Here is a 17,198-nt window from a genome sequence, read left to right on the forward strand (position 1 = left end):
ATCATGAAATGAACGGTAGTTCAACGTCTTTAGTGAATTGCATGTTCGATAATTTAAATTTTAACAATGAAGGACCTCATCTCATAAATCTTATTATCAATATAATATTTAATGTTATAACCGCGTTGCTTGGCACTGTGGTGAACACCCTTGTTCTGGTTACGATATGCCGGAACAGAAATCTTCAAACTCCAGCGAATATCCTACTCGCAAACGAAGCAATCAGTGACGTTGCACTGAGCGTAGGTTTTCTTCTGATATGGAACATATATCTATGTTTTTCAGCGAGAGGTGCTAAAATTTGCTGGTTGTTGTACACGCACAAAACAATTGTAGCAGCATTTGGAGAAGTGAATTTGGCCATTGTTTTTTTAATAGTTACCGATCGCTACCTGGCCATATTCAAGCCGTTTTGGTACCATGCACACGTTCAACTAAATAAAAAAAGGTATTGGAAAGCTGTGGTGATTTTTTGGTCAGTGAGTATAATTTTAGTAACTATAAATTTCAAAATAAATTACGTCTTTATAATATCAGTGAGTCTTATGATAGCATCGATCTTTTTTTGGGGCAGCTATGTGTATATCAAGATATATTACACTGTGAAGAGAATAAAATCTCTCGATCGAACTGAAAACAAAGATGATTTTCAAAACAAAAAACTGTTGAGAACAACTTTCTTGATGTTGTTAGCAATGATTGTATGCTACATACCGTACGGCATAATATCCATCTTATGGATATTTTACAGAAAATTGCTTCAAAGCTCTCTGTCTGGCGTTATTTTATGGCAACAATCGCTGGTGGTCATTAAATGTACAGCCAATGCTTTGTTGTTTGGTTTCACTTTATCTAGCATACGCTCGCATTTTTCAAAGATCTCTTTAAAAAACTCTTTTAAAAGCAAAGTTGATAAGGAAATATCTGTCACAAAGGCGACATATGTACTGTAGATGTAATAAATAGATTTAGCGACAGTTTTCTAAAATAACAGAAATGATATAATGAAAACTGGATAGGTTTTTCCCATTTCATGACTTCTTGTGTGAGTGTTAAATGTGCTTTTACTGTTTCGCTCATTCTTTAACAAGAATGGTTTTTATCAATACTTTAAGAGAGTAAACAACGAGAGGGAAAAGAATCTTTAATGTCCAAGTGCCAACAAAAATTATTTTTCTAACATTTATTTTTCTAAGATGTCAAATATGTTAGAACACAGTGATGTGTTCATTACTTATTTTTTTAAGTTGACAATAAAATGTTACGACCGCTCAAATGTATTTGTTGCTCACGTTGCTTCAGGTGACTGATCTCAGTTATCCCCAACTTTTGTTCATAACTTATTTTTTAAGTTCACACCCTGTCAAATTCACGATCAACCTGAAACATCATCATAATCAATCTGAAAGGACCAAAAAATTTTAAGTTTAAATTTAGAGATGTTTTTAAAATATTTTAATTTTGTCCGAGCTTGATTATTTGATATATTATTGATTATTGTTGATCATAAAATAATAAAAGGATAATAAGAATAATTTTCTTTTGTTTCATTTCTTTTTGCTTTAAATTTTTTTAAAAGTTTGTTAAAAAGGTTTAAATAAAATGGAAAACAAAAAATTTTTATTTAGTAATTTCAAGTAATATTAATAAGTTATTTAATATTAGATAATTAGTATTATATAATTATTATTTAATAATTAATTTAAGTAAGTATTCAAGTAATTTAAACATTTTGTGAGAAACATAGCTTATTTAGAAAATAAAACATTTTGTAAGAATTTTATATATAATATATAAATCATGATTTTGAAGTATTGCACACTTGTCCAAAATTGGAAAGAACTACTCCGAAGCTTCCCGAAAAAACCCTTTGGAGCGGAGTATCTACATATGTTCCTGATTAGAAAAATGAAAAAAATGAAATCCTTCATGACCGTCCGAGCGAGAAATTTCAGTTTAAAAAATAAGATTTTTGCCAAAAAAAATTTTAATTTTTTTTTTCAAAATTTGATGAAAAAATCAGTTCTTAAGTATTAGTGGCACATCCCTAATAAAATATTGAACCAAATTTCGGGAAAAGGCATTTTAATGACATATTCATGTTTTCATTCGTGGAATGCACAACTCAAAAATGCCAAACTCAGCAAAAAATCATGAAGACTGTCGGAAGTCAGTTTGTCTCCTCTGTATGAAAAAATGTTCTAGGGAGCTAACAAGTTTTCTTAAAGACCAAGTCAAGAGTCTGATTTCTCAGGATGTTGACTTTTGTGACACACGAGTCCCACTTGGAATGTGTGATTCTTGCAGACTGCTTCTGAGGAGAAAGAAAAATGGTGAGAATGTCTCTGTCCCTCCCATTTTTGATTTCTCATCTGTCATCCCTAGGCCTGAGACAAGAGGACAGCAGTGTGATTGCATCATTTGCAAAATTGGACACCTGAAAGCATTGCAAAAGCACCCATTTGAAATGCCACAACAGCCTTTACCATCCCAAGACCAAAGAAGATGTTCTGATTGCCTCTCCTTAATTGGAAGAGGAGTACCTCATCAATGCAATCAGTTCACATTCAGGCATAACATAAAGATGTTGGCATCAAAAGATTCCAAAGTCAGTGAACAGATTGCTTCAGCAGTCATTTCATCTAAAGAGGCTTCTCCTCATGGAACCCTAAGAATAGCACAAAGTGGTGGTGGGCGACCTTTGCCAATTGCTCCAGGTAACAGTAACTTGCAAATCTTTTATCTGATAGTAATTAAAACTTTGTCATTGTCTTTGTCTTTTACAAAAGAAAAAACCTTTAACAAATAAAATTTGCAGTTCAAATCTAAACTTTACTTTCCATAAAGAAAACTTGGTTGTTTATGTGAAAAATTTGCTCCTACTCATAGCAATGTTTTTAATACAGGTGCAGCAAACGCAAAAAGACTCTTTGGTGATGAAGTAGTTCTAAAAGCCCAAGACCTTGCAAACATTCAGACAAACACAGGGCTGTCTAATGCAAGCGTCAAAAAATTGGCCTCAACATTGAACCATGTTGCACAAGCCAGAGTTGTTAAACCTCAATTCCGGGCAAAATTCCATCAAATAGGTACACAACTATCTGAACATTTCACTCACACAAACATAACTGTGACACATGAAAAGTCTCAGACAAAGAAACAAATTGTGGTTCACTGCAAGAATCTCTCTGAACTTCTCAATGATGTCTTGCTCAAAAGACAAGTGTATAAAGAGCACATAGTCAAGCTTGGAATTGACGGTGGTGGTGGTTTCCTCAAGGTTAGCCTTGGGATTCAAGAAGATGAATTGATTTCTCAAGTTCAAGCTCCACCAGACAAGAAGACACTTACATCTTTTGCAGCAAAAGACAGTGGTGTGAAATCTCAACTTCTTGTTGCTGTAGCAGAGGATGTACCAGAAAACTATGAGAATTTGAGAACAATACTATCTCTCATCTTCTCTGAGCGAGTTGACTTTCTTCTTTCAAGTGACCTGAAGGTGGCAAACCTTGTGTGTGGGCTTCAGTCACATGCCAGCTCACACCCTTGCACATGGTGTGACATTGACCACAATAGGTTATCACAGAATGGTAACTTTCGAACCTTTGGATCCATCAGAAGATCTTATGCCTCATTTAAAGCAGCTGGTTTAGACATGAAAAAGGCTAAACAATTTCAGAATGTGGTGCATGAGCCCCTCTTGGATTTTTCTGACAATGCACTTGTTCTTGACATCATACCACCAATGGAGCTACATCTCCTTCTCGGTGTAGTGAACCATCTGTTCAAGGCACTAAAGGACTCCTGGCCTGAGGCTGAAGAATGGCCTAAAGCTCTTCATATCAAAGAACAGCCTTTTCACGGAGGGCAGTTTGCTGGGAATGAATGCCGCAAACTCCTCAAAAATGTTGACCTTCTTCAAAGACAAGCAGAGAATTGTTCAGCTTTTCATGTTTTTCCATTCATCGACACTTTGAGAAAGTTTGATGCAGTTGTGAATGCCTGCTTTGGAAATCATCTGGATTCAAACTACTCAAAGAAAGTTGACCAATTTCAACTGGCTTTCCTCTCCTTGCCAAAAGTAAGTGTGAGTCCAAAAGTCCACACTGTCTTCTTTCATGTCAAGGATTTCATTGATCGTCACAAAAAGTCTCTTGGACCATTCAGCGAACAGACAACAGAAGCCCTTCATCACAGTTTCCGAACCCACTGGGAGAGATACAAAAGGCCTCTGGGTCATCCAGACTATCCAGAAAAGTTGCTGAGTTGCATAGTAGATTTCAACAGCAAGCGTCTTTAATGCAAAGTTATCAAGAAGACATCGTCTCTTTGTTTCAGTTTATTTATGTTTTAGTTTTTCAAAAAAGCTTGACTAACTAACATTAAAGCTGCCCCCAACTCAATTTTTTAAAGAGTACATTGTTTTCTCACATTGTTTTCTCACATTATTTCTTTGTTATGTGTTCATAGAATAAAAAGAATAAAAGCAATCTACAGTGGACAATTGTTAAATCATTTAAAAAAAAATCAAAATTAAACTTGCTAAACAATCATTTTACTTTTGATTTTGAAGTTTTTTAAACATTTTAGTGACTTACCCATGCATCAGGGATCTGTTATGTAGTGTAGATCAATGTTTAGTGAATAAAAAATGTGTTTTCTTTTGATTGCAAAAAAATATTTTTTGTTGCAATTTCTTACATTTTAAAACTAAAATTTCTCGCTCGGACGGTCATGAAGGATTTCATTTTTTTCATTTTTCTAATCAGGAACATATGTAGATACTTCGCTCCAAAGGGTTTTTTCGGGAAGCTTCGGAGTAATTATTTCCCATTTTGGACAAGTGTGATTGCCAAATAAATTAGGAGTTTTTTTTCAACAAAATGAATTTTTTAAAAATCTCGCAAAGGAACATATTTATGATATTATAATAATCAAAATCCCAAAATCCACAAAATTTTGCGTTTTAACAGGTGGATTTTGGAATTTTCGTTTTCGAGATGATTAACCACTTAATGTACACGCCCCCCGTGTCTGACACGAGCGTTCCTTTCTGGCAAATTTTGAATATGCCCGTGTCACACTCGAGCGAACGTATTTTGTTGTAAACAAATTTTTATGTGCTCGTTCCCGACGCGGGTACTTATTCACGATATGTTTATCTACTGAATATGTCACAGCGTGCTTCGATTTACGTATCGTAGGATTATGTGCTTTTTTTTCAACTCTAGTAAGAGGTTTAGTTCCACTAAAAACCTCACTTAACTCATCCATTCTGTCAACACATTTTTTTTTACAGCTCTCCCATTTATTTTTCTTACTTGACAACATCTGCTTAAATATCTAAAAGTTTATAAAGTTTAAAAGCAAAAAATTTATCCCGTGTATTTATTTAAATTTATCGTTGGATTATGTGCTGTGCCTTGTTTTATGATACATCATACAAAATCAAATTTTTAATTTCTTCTAAATACTTTTATTATGTTTTTATGTTTTATTATGTTCTTATATTATATCTATATTCTACATACCTAAAAAAAAGTTATTTTAAAAATTGTGATTTTCTTTTTTTTGCCCCTACTAGAAAAAATATCCTTATTACGCCACTGAAAATTCTTTTTTCTTTCTTCCAATTATACATAAATACTAAATCAATGAAAAAAAAAAAACTGATCATTTTTTGATAGAAAATTCAAAATTAATGTGTGCATTAAAGGGTTAACTTTCCGGTATGGTGCTAACTCAAAACTTTTATATGTTCATGATGATGTCGAATGAGGATGATTTACAAAAAATTACGGCAATCGGAACTTGGGGAGAGAGAGCAAATATATTGGGGTATTTTTGTAAAAATGGCAAAAACTGTTGTTGAAGAAAAAAAAAAATCCAACCATAACCTTAATGTTTAAACTCCAAATTTAGTTTAGTCCAAATAAAACACCTCAAAACGTCTCATCTAAAAATACTCAAAAGGTCGAGATAAGTTCTCAATTGATGTCTACCTATTAATATTATTCTAGTTCCTTGCAAATATTTCAATTTTAATTAAAAACTGAAATAAATACGGATTATAATATCTTCAGGGTATAAACTATATATATATATATATATATATATATATATATATATATATATATATATATATATATATATATATATATTAGGGTGGGTCGAATTTTTTTATCTTTCCTGTACATGAACAAAAAGTTGTCTTGGCATCAGTACAGTATGAAAATAATATTTAAAGATTTTTTATGAAACGTTAAGGGGTCCCAACTTTTGATTAAAGTCTTACCTTATTTGATGTATTTTAACCATTTCCTTGGTACAATCTAAATACGTACCAACTATAAATCATTGACTAAAATGCATTGGCAAATGGTTTAGCACCTAACTAAAAGTGCTAAAAAAGAAATGGAATAAATTTTATAACGTTATTTACATGTGACGTCACCAACATTAGCAACAAACCATTTGTTGGATTTTTTAGAAACAAGCAAAATATCTAATATATTATTTTGTAACTTTATTTTCTTTTTTGCAATAACAAACCTATAGTAAAATTCAAGTAGACTAATATAGATTTATACTACAGTAGGCTATAGTTTAGACTGTAGAAAGATCACTTCATTTAACATGTAGGCCTATTTATGAGAGGGCTAAACATAATATGGTCTGTATAAATATTGGAATATTTATTGACTAAATTCTTATGAAAAATTGTTTTAACAGCTTTTATTTATTGTAAACATAACTTGTTGCAGTTCTTTTTATTATTTTAGACAAATTATATTAAATATGGATAGTATGTGTACACGAAGTGCAACTAAACATCCATTGTTTGGACAGTTAGTTGATCTTCCTGAAAATCAAATCCCATCATATGAAGACGTTATTAAGGCGTTCTATTGTAATCAGAAAACAGTATTAGAAATTAGCTTGCAAGAAAGATATTCAATTTTAGCAGACAGAGTAAAATGTGTTTATTCAAAAGCAAGTATTCCCACAATAGAAGTGAATAGCGCAATCATTAGGATTAGAAGACTTATGGATAAAGTACATACACTTGAAAAATAATCAGATGCAAAAAGAACATCAGACACGTTCACTGAGAAGTCGAATTCTTTTAAGCAGTTATTTGACATTTGTACCTGCAAATGCTTTGATTCGGGCATTAGAGATAGGAACTTATGCACGTGCCCTCTGCCAAATAAAATTCCATTGATAGAGTGGGATTTCTGGGTTCACCAGAAAACTGTTAGAAATATGATAATTGGTGGAGTAGATAAAGAAACGACAGCAACACTGGAAAAGAGACAAAAACGCAAGTTTATGAAATCAGTATGTGATGAAGCACAGTCAAAAGAGGTTGAATATATAAAAAAATAGGAAGATATTGATGAGGATGAGCGTACCACGTCTGAAAGTAATTATACATCAGAGGAAGAGACAGTATAAGTGCAGAACAGAAACAAGTACAAGGAATTGTGTAAAGCAGTTGATCGATGCAAAATTAGCAACAGAAATACATGTCTTATTGTTAATGCTGTTTTAAAAGACCTCAGCATGTTGTCTTCAGCAACAATTCTTGATCCTTCAAAGCTATGTCGACAAAGGAATTTCTGGAGAGATACTCTGGTTGAAGAACATATGCAGAGCAATAAGGAATTGTGCTGTATAGGCTTTGATGGAAAACAAGACGTTACATTAGTTGAGAGTTTTGGTTGTAGAAGAAGTAAAAAAGAAGAACACTATAGTATTGTCTCGTATCCAGGAAACATATACATCGATCATGTAGTTCCTGAAAGTATTAAAGCTGCTGATATAACAAAGGAATTAATGTCAGTTATTATAGAGACAAACTCCGTAGAAAGCATTCAAGGTGTTGTGTGTGATGGCACAAATAATAATACAGGTAAAAGCAACGGAATCATAAGAATATTGGAGGAGAACTTAGGTAGACCATTAGAGTGGTTGGTATGCCTTCTACACTGTAACGAGCTGCCATTTAGAAGGTTCTTGGCAGGTGTGGATTTTGCTCGAACTACAGGACCTTCCACATCGACAGGTACAATTAGCTCAGCTCTAGAATATGATCCGAATGAATTCCCTGTCGTTAATTATTTGCTGTCAAGAAGGATCTTAGAACAAACCAACTGTACTTTTTGAAAGCATGTCTAGCAGTACAGCGTGGACGTCAGGCTTCTACAGATATTGATTTCCTCAAGAAGAGTTTACCTGGAAATATAAGTCATGCTCGGTGGTTGACGAAAGCCAACAGGATTTTGCGTCTCTACATGTCTAGAGAGGTGGCATTTGAACCTCTCAGAAGAGTAACGAGCAAGAGAGAAGCAGACTAATAGTAACATACCGGTTCGCGTCTTTGATAAGAAGGATATAACATTAAATCTGGCTGCGACATCGTTCATTAACATGATTGACTGGGACCAGAGTAATGTTACGTCTCCTCCGATGCTATCACACCTTTCAAATGATCAACTTACTTACACACATCCAATACTACTGCCCGATGTTCCATGTCATTCACAGACAGTAGAGAGAACAATTAAAGACGTTAGCGCTGCGAGCTGTAAAGTTTATGGGAGAAAGTCCCGTCATGGCATGGTGTTACAGAGTAAGAAATCCAGATTAGAGATACCAAAAATATACAGCAAGAAAGATTTTATTAACAGTTAGGTTAAACAACTTTGTATTGTTGTTGTTTAACATTGATTTGTTACAGTTTACATTCTTTTTAATTTGTAATACATTGCAATACATTACACTAACATTGGGTATTTATGTAGTCTTTCTAGTCAGAGTTGGGACCTGTAGACACTGTCCATAAAATAAAAAGTGAGGTTTTTTCAAACGAGTACATCAAAAAGCAACTTTTTAGACATGTACAGGATCTCCAACTTAATATTTTTTACATTTCGACTCACCTTAATATATATATATATATATATATATATATATATATATATATATATATATATATATATATATATATATATATATATATATATATATATATATATATATATCCAAAATTATACAGATACTTACATGTGGAATATTAGAGACAAGAAATAAATTGTATTTTTTACAGTACTTAAATTAACAATTTTAGTTTTTAATTCTAGCATACTTTCATACAATTGTTTGCTTTTCTTTGTTACAAATGCTTACTGTTATAGTCAACAACACAATTATATGTTTTCCATATTCTGGATGTTCAGAGCAGTGTTTGTTTCGTTCCCAATGAGCATTGAATTTTGAGTGCAATGTTTCAGTTGCTTGTTAACTAAAAATTCCAATTGAAGATTGATGCTTCAACACAAATTCTTCAACATGGTAGAAAACAGCATGAACCTTTGGTGTGACCGATATTGGCAAAAAAAGGAAAGACGTTTCAAATTTCTGAATTTCAGTCTTAAGGCTTTCTTTTAGTGTTGTTCCAAAACATAAAGAAACAACTTCTTTAAAATAGCCGTACCATGGCGGACACTTCAAAGACAAGTTGAATGTGTAACTCAGCTGGCCATTATTTGGCGCCAGGCCAGAAGTCTGAGAGATTTTTGAAAGGTGATTAACAATTCCATGAAAAAGACGGAGTTCAATTGATCAAAATGAACACTGAGTGAATGGTGAATGGTTTACATTTTCAAAATTTTTTGCAAAGTTTAAATCTGAGCCATTAGTAACAAACTCGGCATATCTTTGCTTCAATATACAAAAAGATCATAGAGATTCACATTCTGATAGATTGTCGGAATCGATATCACACCAGCAGCAAGAATGCTTGCTTGAATGGGATTGAATTCCACAAATGACATTGGTCATTTTTAGATCACATGAAATGTAAAATGCCAGATCATTCACTTGAATAATATTCATCAACGCTTTGGCATTCTCGTTTGTCTCAGGTAGATTTTCAATAATGGCAGCAATGCACAGCAGGCCAGAATTTTCAAAAAATGGCAAAACTATTTATAGCTTAAATATAGACATATGGTACATGTTTACAGGGTTTTTTGGGGCTAAGGAATTCATTTTCGGGCTCACTTTTAAGTTAGGCGTGGTCATGACTACACCGGTTGTCAATTTAGGAGTGGTTAAGGGTGGTTATGTTATGACCCGATAGTAATTCAATTAGATGGGACATGTTATAGGTCTAAGTATTGGTAATTGAGGTAGAGAAAATCTTATTTTACTACCTGATGATTGTGTGTCAACATCATGTGTTCAACCTAGGGCATGTTATACCAGTTGCACAGGCTGGTGAACAGTCGTGCAATCTCCAAGTTACAGTGATGCAGTTTGTTAGGGTCCACGTTCTTATTGCTGGAGGGGATACAGAGGGTAATGTAAAACCTCTTCATCAGCTTTTCATCAGCACCTAGAATAACAGTATTGCCATTATTGGAGTTTCCAGATCCTCCTAACTTTGGAACATCAATATTGATACCAAGACCACTCCTCAGCGAAAACTGAATCTGCTTTTTTTTGAGCTTTAGTAGTTCCTTATTTCCTCCCCTAGCCTGACACTTCTTAAAATCCAGTCTGTTGGCTATGTAAACGAAGCACTCCATGCTCCTTATCCACAAATAAAGGGTGGACTGGCCATGTTTAAATCTAATATCTGGAAGATCTGCTGCAACTCTATAAAGCTTCTTCAGGTCATTCAGGTTGGAGCTGATTATGCCGCAGATGTTGCAACTAGTAGTTGCGTCAGTCACTTCACTAAGAATGGTGGTAACTTTTCCATCAACCATGGTCTCCTCCAGCTCATGGTAGATCATGAATCCATCCAACCTCGCAGAGGCAGCCTAGAACTCCTTGAAAAAGTTACTCTCCTCCACCACGACATCTTTGTTCTCCTTTATGTATTGAAAACTTATTTTCCTGCAATAAAGTGTGGAGGAGGGTTTTGGGTTTGTCCAAAAAAACCTCATCTGTCTCTTCGTTCCGGATCTGTTGGGGTACCAGGCAGATGAGGAACAAGGATTCTTCTACTGCTATGCTGGCTAACTCAACATCCTCAGATACCATCTGTTTACAAAGAGACTGTCCAGTGCAATCATCATACCCTACTTTAGAGATCATAGTGAGATCATCAGCCCTGATCTCAAAGCCAACAGACTATTATCCGCATAGCTGTATGATTGAGAAGCTCGTTTTATATATTTAAAGTACAATTTTTTAAAGTACAATTTTTTAAAGTACAATTTTTTAAAGTACAATTTTCTAAGAGAAAACGGCATTTTAGATAGAAATCTTACTTAGACGGCCTACATTAAAATTAAATTGCGTGCTAGGTGCTATTTATAATAGCTTTGATGCTGTCAATGACGTCTTCCAATTTAAAAAAAATAGTTACTTCATGTGGTCTTCTAACGGTTATGGGAATTTACTCATTGGATCTATTTAAAGGCGCTAATAAAATGTCGCGGCTGTAAATAACATATAAAAAGGGTTGATATTGTAAATAATTTTATTCGCAGTCAGATGGTAACAAGTTCTTAAAGACAGTAAATTCAGCTAGTTGTCAGCACTTCCTTACACTTCTGCATCTCGTCCAGGTTCTGTTATTTTATCGATTACATTTTATTACATTTATTCGTATAAAAATTTTCTGAAAAGAAACGGAACATTTGCATAAAAACAAAGAGGTCAATTTCGTGTATCTTTGATTTTGTGTCTCTGGGAAAGCCATTATAATTCCCCACATTTAACAAGATTTAGGTGATCAATATGTCTAAAACAGTTCTTTATGCGTTTTTTTATCAGTTTTTTTTAGACAAAATATATGATTGGTACCATTTATAATAAAAGGCTTAGCTTAGAAAATTTAGTATGTAAGTTTTAAATATATGTGGAGGGTTATTATTATATATATGTGGGAGTGTTGTGGAAGTTTATCACATTGGCGGCACAGTGCGGCCGGCGTTTTTCTGCTTGTGTCACGTGATGGGTTAAAAAAAAGGGATATTAATGGATTTAATAGAAAAACACTTTGAAAAAATGCAAGTGTAAAAAACAAATTTTCATATTTCTTCTTATTTTAATATATGGTGTTTACATTCCTTTATAGTATTAAAATGGTCTAAAATAGTCTTTCTGGCCTCATTTTTCTTACTATATGATTTTTTCATTTTGACTAAAATTTGAAAATTGACATATTGACATTTCCGTTGTAAAATTGATATCCTGAGTTTAAAAATCAAAGTAGAGTAAAATTAAATCAGTCTTAGAGTGCTGGGGGTCTCTAGATTTCATTTAAAAAAAGAAGTTACCCCAATATAGAAGATGTTTTTAGGGGGTTTTGCTCACCCCTGGCCCACTGTGCAATCAGTTGACGTTTAACACCTGTGTCTCGAGCTGTTGAACCTGTTGAACCTGTTAACATGTTTTTTTTGTTTGTTGAGAAACTCGTTTCGTCACTATCGTCGGTTACCTTAACAACAGCTAAGCTTATTTTCAAAAATGATCCTCCGCCATCAATCCCAAGTTGGACAAAATGGTTGCAGCTGTAATTTCTGTCCACAGAAAATTGTTAGTTAAATCCTTCAAGTTCTTGCAGTTTCAACACGTTTTTGTTCATCAGTTTTTCCTTTTGTAGTTGCAAAGTTGATAGCTGAAAGAAATCATGCAATTTTTTTCCGGCAGCTTTAAATTTTTGGTTGAAACCTTCTTCAACCAGTCAAGTTCCTGTTGCTTTGTTGAGAGTTGAAGCAAGTTTTCTCATTCACGTGTTCAGTGTTTAACTGCATGTTTAACAACATTTGCGCTATAAGTATATGGCTTGTTGATTTTAGTGTAGATTGTGGGACTATTAAAGTAAAATAAGATATAGTGTAAACTGCTGATTGTAGTAACATTCAAACTGGCACTTAATAATGTGTAATAGCATAAATGTAATAATAAGTATAAATGTAAATAACACATTTCACTGCTTAATATTGTTGATTATACTTTGAATATTAAAAACTTATAGAAAATGTATAGTTACCTGGTTTTACTGGAAATAATCTTCCTTCTTTGCTTGGCTGAGCAAGACTTTTTTCTCTTAGAGGTAAATTTTTTTACCTTTACTACAGTAGATGCATTTTGCTCTGCTCCGACTTGATCTTCCTTGACCAAATCATGTAAATTTTGCCGTCTTGTTGCGACTGTACAGGAATGATTGGAACCTCGAGTTATAATTGACAAGCCATGCGTACATCTTTTTTCTGATCATGGAAAGCAAGGATTTTTAGATGTTTTAAGATTGGAAGACATGCTACCTTTAAGATTTATGTTGTTTGTCTTTGTTCCTAAAGGATGCTTTTCATTAGGTTTTCGGATTCTTGCAATAATAAAGTCATTTCAATATCTATCACCTCTTCTTATGCATAAGACATACAGAACTTCTGCAGTCTTCGTGACTTTTTGCTTTATTGGGCATTGGAAATGATTTCTTTAAACAGTATCTTTATTTTAAGCCATTTTTATGAAAATACCCTAATTATTAACGAGTACAAATTTTTTGGTTAGTATTTGTGATGAATCGGTCAGTATTTTTTGAAATAAATGTTCAGTATTTTTTGGTCAGTATATATATAATTTTCGGTCAGTATTTTAAACAAATGGTCAGTATTTCACTTTAGTTTTGTCAGTATAAAAATTAAAATTGGTCAGTATAAAAATTAAAATTGGTCAGTAAAAACAGAAGTTGGTTAGTAAAAACTTTATTTAAACACTTTTGAAAAATATTTGATCTCCAAATATTTAACAATATGAAAATGTGATCAGTCTCTTAGTAATGCTTTAGTAGCTTTTTTTGGTCTCCCACGTTTTCTTTTTTCACCAATAGGAACATCTTTTGCTGCCAGTGGGGGTTTACAATACTTCATTCGAATTGCAAAACCAACAATATGTTTGCACATAAATTTCTTAAAGAAATCTGGACAACTACATACATTATGTGACCAATTTTCTTCATTATTAATCATAGTTAAGGTCCAGACCTTAAAAGCTTTTTGTTTGAATTGATCAAAAGTCTTCCATTTCATTTCTTTGATGTTATCTATTTCTGTCTGAGTAGTTTTTAATTCATCATTTACAGGTAAATAATATTCAGTTGGTTCACCTATTTGCTTGGATGAAATTGATTTGTTGGTTTTGGCCCACTGATAACCTTTTGTCCACAAATTTTGTGTAATTGTTGGTTCTTGGCTGTATTTTTTCATATTTGTTGAATATTCATTTGACCATTTTGCAACCATCTCTAATGCAACCTCTTTAAATCTTGAGAATGGATGCCTTTCCCTTAAAGTATCTTCATCTTTCACCACTCTATTAAACAATTCAAGAGCATTATTAGTACTTGGTGTGAAATGTCTAAAGCCTTCATACCACGTTTGATGAGAATTCAACTGTTCTGTTTCAAAGTACCTAGAAAATTCTGGTTCAAGTGTTTTCCATTTTTTCAAAAACAAACCTCAAGCTTTCTTAAAGATCTCTTTATTCTGAATTTTTTGCAATGCTTCTATATCCTCAATAAGTTCATCTTGATGGCTTTTGTTCACCATTGCCTCAGCCTTTTTATTAACTTTCCGACGCATATGCGCTCAACACATCACCATATCCTTTTTGCCAAAAACATTAGAAAATGCATTAGGAATTGATTCAGCACCATCTGAGATTGTTATTTCAGGTTTATACCCTCCCTAGTTGATTTTTGCCTAACCATAAGAAATGCTTTCGAATATAAACTTGAAATCTGCAGTTTTTTCATTGGAACACATGGCCATTCCAAATACATGAAAATGGCAATCCATATCAGTGGTCTTAACTAGTAACACAGGGAACCCTCGCCAATTTAATTTGTACGTAGCATCAACATGTAATTTAACTTTTCCTGAAGCTTGACATTAGAGTCTTTTTGTTGATACAAAAATTCGAAATTTCGAATTGTCTTGGACATCATCATTTTCTTGTTCGACATCTGAACCATCAGAGTAAACTATTTTGTAGTTTACCATGAAAGATTCATCCTCACTGTTGGGAACATTTAATTGTCTATGCACCATTGTTCTAATTCACCAAGAGAAATTAATGTACTACCATATTTTTTCTTTTTGTAAGCAATTATATAGTTTTGGAGTTGTTTCATTTGGATTTGGTGGCCATTATTTACAAGGGTTCTTAAAATTCTTTTTGGTTTCATAAGCAAGTCACACATTTTGTTGATTTCAGTCTTTAAAAAAATAGGGATGGCTTCATTGGACATATTGTTACTGTCATGTTCATGTCCATTTTCAGTTCTGTAAATGATTACATTGTCACTTGCTGAATCAAATAACAGATAAACTGCAATATCACATTGCTGTTTGCGTCTTTGAATGGCTTTACATCTATAGTATGATTTTTTTCAATCGTTAGTGTAATTCGGATAATGATAACTCCATTGATCTTCTGCTGTTATCGCTGAAAAAATATTTGAGAAGAAGTAAATAAAAAAAAGAGGAGGAAGAAAGAGAGAGAAAGAGAAGAAAAGGAAAAGAGAGAGAGAGATAGTTAGAGGAGAGAGGAAAGAGGGAAGAGAGCAAAACACATCTCCTCTCTCTCTTCTCTCTCCGAATGTGCAATGATTCTAAATGTTTGTAGACCTAAATGGCTTTTAGGCCTTAAATTTTGTTGACCTAACTGTAAGGGACCTAACTGTCTGAGAGCTAACTGTCTGATGACCTAAAAGCAGTTTACCTGCAATTGCATCATTCTTATTCGGGTATGTTTCATTTCTTATCCACTCACGTTTTCGTTTCAGTTTCCGTGATTTCAATGATGCTTGCTCTTCTATTGTCTCAATTTCTTCTTCACTAGAGGACTTGTATTCTGGAACAAAGTTTTCCATTTTTTTAAACTTTCTTTGTTCAGTACTCAGATAGAAATGGTAGTCTTATTTGTAAATTTTATCTAATTACTGAGATCAAAGTTCATAATACTTTAGTTAAATTACAGATCATTTTATTTAAGTTTCAGATCATTAAATAGTTTAAAATACAGATCGTTTAATTTAAAATACAGATCATTTTAATTAAAATACAGATCACTTAATTTAAAATACAGATCACTTAATTTAAAATACAGATCATTTTAATTAAAATACAAATCATTTTAATTAAATAACTGACCACTTGGTTAATTTACTGACCATTTAATTAAAAACTGATAACTAAATTAATTATCTGGCAGTTAATATATAATACTGACCATTTCAATAAAATACTGACCATTTCAATAAAATACTGAAAATTAAAAATAAAAAAATACTGACCGACTCATTTAAAATACTGACCCATTAAATGTCACCCATTATTAACTATTGAATAATTAAATACCCTAATTACTTGCCTATTGATTGAGGGAAAATTTTTTTTGAAAAAAACAAATAACTTTATCCTAAAGCAGATTAAAATTCCTTTAAAAGAATTAAGTTAAAAAAGATTTTTTCATTTCGTGTTTAAGAGCAATCGATGCAACCCCCACAAGTTGAGGGGGTGGTCAATTTTACATTTTTTACCGTTTCTAAACACGTAGAGAATTGTTGATGAAATTTAAATTATACAAAAGACCTTCGGTTTATTATGAAATAACGTAGTTTTTTTTCCAAAATAATATTTTCTTCGACGGTGGCTAAGAGGAAAAAATTATCGTGGTAAATTTTTCCCTAAGTTCCGATTGCCGTAATTTTTTTACACCATCCTCACTTGACATCATCATGAACATATAAAAGTTTTGAGTTTGCACCAAGCCGGGAAGTTAACCATCTCGAACACAAAAAATCCAAAATTCACTTGTTAAAACTCAAAAATCAGGCTCAGATAAAATAAAAAGATTTTAATAACACCTTCAAATGTCCACAAAAGATCTACATAATGCTTCCATAAAAAGGATTTTTTTGATCCTTTTAGATGAGGTTAATCGTGAACTTGGCAGGGTGTCCATCGTTTTAAATTTTCAGCTTTTCATTTTGAACCTTTTTGCTTACAAGAGAAATCTTAAGGAGATTGCATCATGATATCTACCATATTGATCAATTGCTTACCATATCTATCAAAAGCAAACTATGACGTGAAGCGGTGTAAATGACGTGAATTATGACGTAAATTACTCACAGTAATACACTGTTTCACTCTTCCGTTTCTCTT

At 33.0% G+C, this 17,198-nt stretch overlaps 2 protein-coding genes across 2 annotated transcripts; both read left to right on the top strand.

Moving 5' to 3' along the window:
• The first annotated feature begins 6 nt into the window (after nt 1-6).
• On the top strand, nt 7-1,464 carry LOC149880772 (uncharacterized). Its single transcript, XM_090068485.1, has one exon. It carries the CDS (start codon nt 9-11, stop codon nt 951-953), a length of 945 nt encoding a protein of 314 aa, XP_089924611.1. The 5' UTR covers nt 7-8; the 3' UTR covers nt 954-1,464.
• A 667-nt stretch (nt 1,465-2,131) lies between these two features.
• LOC149880773 (uncharacterized) lies at nt 2,132-4,300 on the top strand. Its single transcript, XM_090067879.1, has 2 exons — nt 2,132-2,717; nt 2,907-4,300. The coding sequence occupies exons 1-2, from the start codon at nt 2,132-2,134 to the stop codon at nt 4,298-4,300; spliced, it is 1,980 nt and encodes a 659-aa protein (XP_089924005.1).
• The last annotated feature ends 12,898 nt before the right edge of the window (nt 4,301-17,198 follow it).

The sequence above is a fragment of the Hydra viridissima genome, unplaced genomic scaffold (assembly GCF_058129835.1).
Source record: "Hydra viridissima isolate aposymbiotic clone 2 unplaced genomic scaffold, HvirCarnegie_v1 scaffold_12, whole genome shotgun sequence".
NCBI classification, from domain to species: Eukaryota; Metazoa; Cnidaria; class Hydrozoa; order Anthoathecata; family Hydridae; genus Hydra; species Hydra viridissima.

Bases quoted from the DNA above. Each gene is read 5' to 3' on its own strand.
- LOC149880773 (XM_090067879.1), top strand. From the start codon at position 2,132: ATGCCAAACTCAGCAAAAAATCATGAAGACTGTCGGAAGTCAGTTTGT. The intron at 2,718-2,906 runs GTAACAGTAACT...TTTTTAATACAG, and splicing joins ACCTTTGCCAATTGCTCCAG to GTGCAGCAAACGCAAAAAGA.
- LOC149880772 (XM_090068485.1), top strand. From the start codon at position 9: ATGAACGGTAGTTCAACGTCTTTAGTGAATTGCATGTTCGATAATTTA.